This window comes from Caretta caretta, chromosome 5, assembly GCF_965140235.1.
Source record: "Caretta caretta isolate rCarCar2 chromosome 5, rCarCar1.hap1, whole genome shotgun sequence".
NCBI classification, from domain to species: Eukaryota; Metazoa; Chordata; order Testudines; family Cheloniidae; genus Caretta; species Caretta caretta.
This window is the reverse complement of record NC_134210.1, coordinates 890,541-899,193: the sequence shown is the minus strand read 5'-3', so window position 1 is coordinate 899,193 and position 8,653 is coordinate 890,541. Positions and strand designations below refer to the sequence as shown.

The 8,653-nt window shown below is 58.4% G+C and overlaps 1 protein-coding gene across 2 annotated transcripts in view; it reads left to right on the top strand.

The window, feature by feature from the left end:
• The first annotated feature begins 328 nt into the window (after positions 1-328).
• Positions 329-8,653, top strand: part of LOC142072083 (avidin-like) — a 23,724-nt gene continuing 15,399 nt past the window's right edge. For both annotated transcript variants that reach the window (XM_075128298.1, XM_075128297.1), the window contains exons 1-3: positions 329-473; positions 2,235-2,442; positions 6,998-7,118. In XM_075128298.1, the coding sequence (XP_074984399.1) occupies positions 402-473; positions 2,235-2,442; positions 6,998-7,118 (401 nt within the window). In that variant the 5' untranslated portion in view covers positions 329-401. The remainder of the gene's footprint in view (positions 474-2,234; positions 2,443-6,997; positions 7,119-8,653) is intronic.

Here is an 8,653-nt window from a genome sequence, read left to right as displayed (position 1 = left end):
TGGGCCTCAGGGCCCAGCGAGGAGCGAACCTGATGAGCCTCTGCACCAAAGTGCTCTCAGCCAGGCCTGGGCCTGGCTCCATCGCTTCACACGGACTCAACCGATGCTCTGGGCATCAGGGGTTTCCAGAGAGCCACAGTCCTGGCCTCGGGTTCGGTCAGAAGTTGCACAACACTGCTTGGGTCACACGGCCCTTTTCACTTTCTCTTTCTTTTCCTCAGAAATTAAATTTAAGCAAAAATCTCTATTTCTTGGAACTGCTAATCAGTAAATAACCAGCACCCATCCCAGCCCCGCCTGTGTCTAGGGTTATAAATAGGGGCCTGAGTGGGAGTCCCAGACACGAGTCCCTGGAAGGAGATTCCTCTGGCACCTGTGGGCAGCCTCCACTCACAGTAACAATGGGGAAAACGGGTTTCTCTCTGGTCCTTGCCCTGTTTCTGGTGACCGTTGTTGCCTCTTCAGAGAGAAAGGTACTACACAGGGCGAGGGTCCGAGGGGGCTGGGCGCTGGCTCTGGGGTGTCTCCGGCCGAGGCAGGGCGAGGGCCCAAGGGGGCCGGGCGCTAGCTCTGGGGCGTGTCAGGGCGAGGGCCCGAGGGGGCCGGGCGCTGGCTCTGGGGCGTGTCAGGGTGAGGGGCCGAGGGGGCCGGGTGCTGGCTCTGGGGTGTCTCCGGCCGGGGCAGGGTGAGGGGCCGAGGGGGCCGGGCGCTGGCTCTGGGGTGTCTCCGGCCGGGGCAGGGCGAGGGGCCGAGGGGGCCGGGCGCTGGCTCTGGGGGTCTCCGGCCGGGGCAGGGCGAGGGGCCGAGGGGGCCGGGCACTGGCTCTGGGGCGTGTCAGGGCGAGGGCCCGAGGGGGCCGGGCGCTGGCTCTGGGGCGTGGCGGGGCGAGGGCCCGAGGGGGCCGGGCGCTGGCTCTGGGGGTCTCCGGCCGGGGCAGGGCGAGGGCCGAGGGGGCCGGGCGCTGGCTCTGGGGGTCTCCGGCCGGGGCAGGGAGCAGTGAGAGCCGGAGGGGAGCGATGGGCGATGGGTCAGGCGCTGCAATGACCCGTGGAGGTGAGGGCAGGCGGGGGGCCTTTCCCCACGCCGGGATCCCGCTCTGGAGGCAACGCAGCCCCGTCGGGCACAGCGACCTGCGGGCTGAGCGCCGCACGCCCCACTCAGCCAGGCAGGTTGTGTCCCGGTGAGGAGACTTCTCGGGGACCGGACAAGAAACGCCCTGAGGTGGTGACGGTGCCAAGCCAGGGAGCCCCGCCAGGGCCCCAGGCTCCAGCTCACCAAGCTCGAGCAACCCGCGGGGGGCCTGGAGCCGCTCCCTGCCGGAGCCGCCAAGCAGGACGTTCAGTGCAACGGGCTGGAAGCCGCAGGCTCAGATTCTCAAAGCCCCGCGTTACCCCGTCAGCAGAGATCAAACACGACTGAGCGGCTCCCTCAAATCGGAAACCCCTTTTGTCCTTCGAGAGCACCCGGGTCTCAGCCCCCAGCTCGCGGGTCCCTGTCTCCCTGAGCCGCTGGGGGCTGGAACCGGGCGGATTTCACTGCTGCTTTGCCTGGGCATTCGCCTTCTCGGGTCCGAAACGTCCCAGGCCAGAGTCACTCTGGGGACTGGGCTTTCTGAGCAGCCTTGGCAGGGGCAGCTCGGCTGCGGATCCCTCCCCGTGCCGTGGGCGTAGGAGAGGCCAGGCGGCACCCAGAGCACCCCCGGGCGGGGCCGGAGACAGCACGTCCCGGACGACGTTGCGCTGCACCCGTCCCGTCCTCGTGCCCAGCAGTCCCAGGGCAGACCTGCTCCGGGGGACCGGGAGACGCGCCAGTGGCAGGGAACCTGCCACCTCTCTCGGGCCCCTCGGGGCCCTGCGGCTCCGGGGGACGGACGGCTGCTGTCTCCCCTGCCTCAGAGACGCTTCCCTCGTTGTGTGTGGGGAGGGGACGGTGGGGTGGAGAGAGGAAGGGGGACGCCTCCTCCGTACCCCCGGGTTCGGAGAGAGAAGGCAGAGCCCCCGCCCAGCGGCAGAGGGAGGCCGGGTGCTATGGTTGGGAGGGTTTTATTTTTATTGGGCAGGGGGTTCCCCTCAATGGCCAGGAGTCAGAGCACAGACCCCCTTGGTCACTGGTCGTCCTCTGCTTTGTGGGGTCTGTGTCCTGCGTTTAGGGCTCTCGGGGTCACAGCCTCAGCTGGGGTCTGACCCTCCTGACTCCACCATCCCCTTCCCGCTGACTGCACCCCCCTCTTTCAGTGCATCCTGACTGGAGACTGGCAGAACGACCTGGGCTCTAACATGACCATCTCTGCCGTGAACGGGGCCGGGCAGTTCTCTGGGTTGTACCTCACAGCGGTGTCAGCCACAGAAAAGCCGATCCTCGTGTCGCCCCTGAACGGATCCCAGCATGTCGACAACCTGGAGCAGCCAACCTTCGGGTTCACCGTCAAATGGAGCTTCTCAGGTACGTGCTCCAGTGGCTTTGGGGACAGGGCTGGCCTTACCATGAGGCGAACTGAGGCGCCAGACTGTGGGGGGCACCACTAGGACCCAGAGTGTAGAAAATTGTGTCTGCTGCGGATTCTCTCTGCTCGAGATGCCCAGAGAGGGGGGAGTGCTGGGCTGGAGGAAGGAGGGCACAAGAGACATAAGAGGCAGGCAGGAGAAAGGTGAGAGGGAATCACAGAAAGCAGCAGGAGCTGCAGGCAGAGAGAGGAGGAGGAGCCTCTTATGTACCTCTCTAGCACCCCAGGAGCCTGGACTGATTAACCCCAGCTTCTCGGGGAGCTTCCTGTGTCCTCCGGCGTCCCTGAACCCACTTGAGGAGAACAGGCCGTCAACTGAAGGAGTAGGAGCCAGTTAGGCCCTTAAGACGCTGACATCTTCCCTCACTCAGGCCCTGCTACCAGCCTGCTTATTTGTCCCCTTCAACTGAGTGTTGAGAGCCACTGTAGCTGGCCCAGAACAGCAGCCATGAGTGAAAGAAGAAAACGCCCCTCTGGGGCAGCATTCAGAAAAAGAAAGCAAGCAAAGGAAGCTTTTCTATCTAAGCGGGAAGGAGCTCTCCTGAGATACGTAGACACAAATGTTCACGATGAGCCTTCCGGCCCCAGGGAGGATGTGAGTGGTGAGGAGAGGCCTGATCTTCCAGTCAGTCAGAGTGCAGGTGACCTGGCAGCTACTGCAGCATCCGTATCTCCATCTCAAATGGATGTAGCCATGCACATTCCTGAAGAAAAGTGTAGATCAGAGAAGAGTGTGGTGGAGACGCAAGAAACGGCTGCTGCTGAGTTTAGTTCCTTAAGTCTAGAGGATCCAGGACTGTGGACCCCCCTGAGCGGTAGCCTGAAGGACTTCCTTGTACTGCACGGGCCACAGCAAGTGAAAAACTTCATGTCCCCAAAGACAATGGTGGTCAGTGATGCAGCATCAGCAACTTCTAGTGAGGCTGCTGAATTTTTTAATGTAATTCAAAGCATCGATGGATCTTTCTCTGCATCAACTCATCGATGGCAAATTTTGAAGCAACATCTGGGAACATCCTCTCTGACACTGAAACCACTGAGTGCCAAACAATGGGAAAGTCGAGTGGAGGCGATAAAGCCTCTCAAACACCAAATTGGGAAGATAGATGATGCCATAGTTGCCATTATGGAGGATAATGCTGTGACAGGAACTGTTCGTGGGAGAACAGTGGCAGAGGGAAATGGAATCACCAGAAACATACCTAACTTCAAATTTCCGTGTGGCTTAGTGTTGTGGCATGACATACTGTTTGAAATAAATGTTGTAAGCAAGAGACTCCAAGATGTTGACCTTGATATATCTGGAGCAATGGAACAACTGGACAAAGCAAAGTCATACCTACGGTCTTACCGGTCAGATGAGGGATTTCAAAACATTCTGAAGAGTGCACAGAAGTTGGCAGAGAACTTCACACTGAAGCTATTTTCCCACCCATTCAAGAACACAAGAGTCACCGAAGAAGAAGACATTTTGATTACGAGGCACAGGATAATCCCATAAGAGACCCCAAACAACAATTCAAAGTTGAATTCTTTAACCAGGTGCTAGATTGTGCAATACAGGCAGTTGAAGAACGTTTCATGCAGCTCAGGGAACACAGCAGTAGATTTGGGATGTTGTATGATATTCCCAAACTCCTCACGATACCTGAAGAAGACCTACACCAGCAATGCAGGGCACTAGAGACAGTGTTGATGACACACGATGACATGCGCGATATTGATGCGAGTGATTTAGGGGATGAACTGAAAGCCCTTTCAAGATACATTTCAGCAGGATCAACTCCAAAGGCTGTTCTGGAATATATGTGCACAAATAAGATGGCCACCCTCTTTCCACATGCTTTTGTTGCTCTGCGTATACGTCTAACACTTCCTGTAACAGTTGTGAGTGGAGAACGCAGCTTCTCCAAGCTGAAGTTAATAAAAACATGTCTACGCGCCACACTGACACAGGAGAGGCTGGTCGGCCTTGCCACCATCTCAACAGAGCACGAGCTGGCCCAGACTATGGACCTTCAGCAGGAAGCAGTTCAAATATTTGCAACCAAGAAGGCTCAGAAAGCACCACTTTGGCTATTCAAACAGATACAAATGCCGGTGTTTACTATGCAGACAAGAAACGTTACCTTCGCTATTCAGGCGTTTGAAAGTTAAGTGTTACTTAAAATGTTTGAACAAGGCATTTTAAGTCGTGAGTTCTCCTTTACTGGGGTAGGTAGCAGAGCAGCACCCTGAGAGGAGTAAAACAGGAAGAAGGCAGAATTGAGACCTTTCAAAGTTTTGGCCCATGCGAGGGGGTATGGGGGCCTCATTTGAGCTCCCCACCTCAGGTACCAAAATGTTGTGGGCCAGCCCTGTTCGGGGACCAGCGCGGAGGGTCGCAGGGAGAGGAACTCAGTGCTCAATGGGTAGGCTGAAATCCCCCCAGCTCCACCTGGGGCAGTGCCTGGTGCCCCCCACCCGGCCCACCCCAGGCCATCTTCCGCAGCCTCCTCCTCCTCCTCCCATTCGTGACCCTGCCTGTCGCAGGCCACCCCTTTGGCCTGGCACTGCCTCCCCATCTCATGCACCCAATGGCCAGCAACCTGCTGTGGCTGACAAGGCTCATCACAACGTAGTGATCCTCCCCGCCCCCCACAACACTCAGTAACTTTGGTTCCTGTGCCAAAGTCCCTGCCATCATTTCACCTCCTCTCTGGGTGGGGAACCAGCTGTTTGCCCTGGGACACTTCTGTTCTGGAGGGGCACGTTTTGGCAAAGCGGTTGCATTTGCCACATCCTCGGCATTCTTGCCCATATGCAGGATGGTTCCTATGGCATGGTCACGGCCACATTTAGAACAACCCTTCATTGCCCCTGGCTGCTCTTTTTTCACTGGATCCCAGGTTTTTGTTAGCAGCAGGACGGCTTCCAGCCTAGGCGCTTGCCAAAGGCAGACTCAGTGCGATGGGGGCACTTGTCTGTCTGGCTCACCCAGCCCTCCCAGTTGTTTTTAATCATTTCATCTGCACGATATTATACGTCCGCAGCATGTTCAAGGGTTTGGACAGCCTCGCTCGCACCGCGTTTGACACAACACACGCACAAGGCGGTCTCACTGAGCAATTCGCTCGGTTCTCAGTAGTCCCATGATTGTGCTGCCAGGTTTAAATCAGTCACATATTGATCCCCATCGGTCTGACTTCTGGTGAAAAATTGTGCTTCTCACACATGAAGTTGCTTTGCGGTGCACAGAATGCCTCAGACTCACTCTTTGAGACCTCTATGTTTTCTCCATCTGCATCATCATCAACTTGAAACCTCCCCTCGTGCTCCTTCACCTGTCCAGGAAGAAATAACTGTCTGCCGCCATCCATCTATTGTGTCTGCACCCAGAGCCGGTGCCAGGCATAAGCAGACTGAGCAATTGCTTAGGGCCCCGAGCAGCTCAAGGGGGCCCCCTTTAATTATTACTATGTGTTGTGGGGGGGAATATTCCCGCTTAGGGCCCGCAATGGCTGGTTCAGCACTGTCTGCACCACTCACAACACTGCGCACTCAGATCCTTGCTCCCACTTTCGCCATTTTTCTGCTGCATTTCTGCCAAACTCTAACTTTCCTGGAGGCTTTACATGGTCCTCCGCCAGGCACAGGCTCCTTGTCCTGTTCAGCCAGCAGCTTCCCTCCCCGCTCCTGCTGCTCTGCCCCATGCACATGCCTCCTAGGCCCATCTGCATGAAGCAGGCACAGCCCAGTGTTTCATTCAGTGCTCAGAGAATGGGGCAGCTCGTCAGTATCCCTTTTCATTCTCCTTAGGGTGACCAGGTGTCCGGTTTTCGACACGAACACCCGGTCAAAAAGGGATCCTGACAGCCCCTGTCAGCACCACTCTCTGCTAGCCTCTGCGCCGCATGGCCCCCAGGAAGCAGCCGGCATGTTCCCCTTCTGGCTCCTATGCATAGGGGCAGCCAGGGGGCTCCACACACTGCCCCCGCCCCAAGCACTGCCCCCGCAGCTCCCATTGGCCGAGATCTGCAACCAATGGGAGCTACAGAGGCATCGCCTGTGGACGGGGCAGTGCACAGAGCTGCCTGCCCATGCCTCTGCCCCAGCCCTGATCCCCCTCCCACCCTCCGGACCCCTCGATCCCAGCCTGGAGCACCCTCCTGCACCCCAAACCCCTCATCCCCAGCCGGAGCTCTCACTCCCTCCCGCACCCCAACCCCCTGCTCCGCCTGGTGATAAGGAGCGAGTGAGTCAGGGTGGGGACAGCGAGAGACAGAGGGAGGGGGAGGGAGTTCTGGGGTCCATCCTGGGCACTGCCAGTGACTCACTGGGGCCTTGGCCTGTCACTTCCCTTCCGTACAATGAGATCACTGTCTGGACCCACCTCCCAGGCTGGGCGTGGAGCCTGGGACGTGCTTGTGGGTGAGAGGTGCGGGAGAGGACACCAGGGGTCTCAGGCCGAGTGTCTCTGAGATTCGCTCTAACCCCTGTTCGATTCCATGGCAGACTCGACAACCGTCTTCGTGGGCCAGTGCTTCACGGATGATCATGGGAAGGAAACTCTGCAAACCATGTGGCTCCTGCGAGACAAGGCCAAATCCATGGATGATAACTGGAATGCAACCACGTGAGTGACTGAAAATCCTCATTCCCCAGGGAAGAGAATCATCTCCAGTGGTCTGGCTTCGCCATCCCAGGAGATGGACACAGCCTGTGTGGCGGAGACTCAGGTGATGGGGTGGGGACCAGTCCCGTGGCCAGAGGAGACAGGCAATGGCCTGCAGTGGGGAGCAGCACGTCTTCCCCAGACGCTCCTGCACTGACCACTGTGAGCCTGACTCTGGCAGGGAGGAGGAGGAGGAGGAGAGAAGATGGTGACAGGACCATCAGAAAAGCCCCAGAAGTCCTAAGCATCTGCAGACGGCCATCAGGTCCCCCCTCACTCTTCTGTTCTCAAGAATAACCATGCGCAGTATTTCTACCCTTTCCTCAGGTTGCATTTTCTAAACCTTTGATCGTTTTTCTTGCTCTCCTCTGGCCCCTCTCCAATTTCTCCACATCTTTCCTAAAGCGCAGCACCCAGACCTGGCCCAGGCCTCCAGCTGAGGCCTCCCCAGCGTGAGGAGAGGACAATCACCTCCCCTCTTGTACATATAACGCTCCTGTTAACACAGCCCTCGATTCGATCAGCCTTTTCCCCAGCTGCATCACGCTGTGGGCTCATGTTCAGTTTGTGATCCACGACACCCCACAGCTGGTTTCAGCAGTGCTCCCTCCTAGCTAGATGATCCCCACTTTGTAGCTGTGCATAGGATTTTTCGCTCCTGGCTGAAGTACTTTGCACTTGTCTTCTTTGAATTTCATCCAGGTGACCTCAGACCAATTGTTCAAATTCTCAAGGTCGCTCTGGATTTTAATCCTGCCCCCAAGTGCTGCCAGCCCCTCCCAGCCTGGTGTCACCCCCACATTGTATAAGCCCCCTCGCCATGCCATTGTCCAAGTCCTACATGAAAACATTGAGTAGCAGCGGCCCCAGGACTGACCCCTGGGGAGGGGGCCCAGGCCTCTGGTGCTACTTCGTGCCCCTCCCTGCGGCAAGGGAGCTCCTGCCTGGTGACCTGTTTGTGCCCAGCCCTCCTCAGAGCACAGGCTGGCACCCAGTGTGTCAGCAGCCAGGCGGGAGGCTACAGGGGGGCTGGGGGCACCTCCCGGGGGCACCAAGGGGAGATTTGAGCGAGTGGCTGCTGAAGGGCCCCTGCCCTCAATGGCCCTGCTGAGCACCATGGGGATGTGCAGCCTGCGGAGCCCCTGCCCCCCCCACCCCGGGTACTGCTGGGTGGCTCTGAGGCCCTGCCAGTGCGGGGTGCCCACAGCCATGCTGCCTCCCTGGGCTGGGCGGCTGGGTGCCCCCCTGAGGTAACGCCCATATTAATTGTCTGCCAGCCCCTGCATGGAGCTGCTGGGGGCCCCGTGAGATGAAGCCTGGACGAGGGGCGTTCCCCAGACAGCGGTGCTCAGCACCCAGACTAGGTGCCCTGGGGATGGGGTGTCCCTCTTTGGGCTTCTCTCCTCAGGCTCATGCACCTTCTGCCCCTGCCTCTTTCTCCCCTCTAGTGTATGGGGCAGCCCCGAGTGCAGGCCCGTGCTGGGCCAGTGACCCAG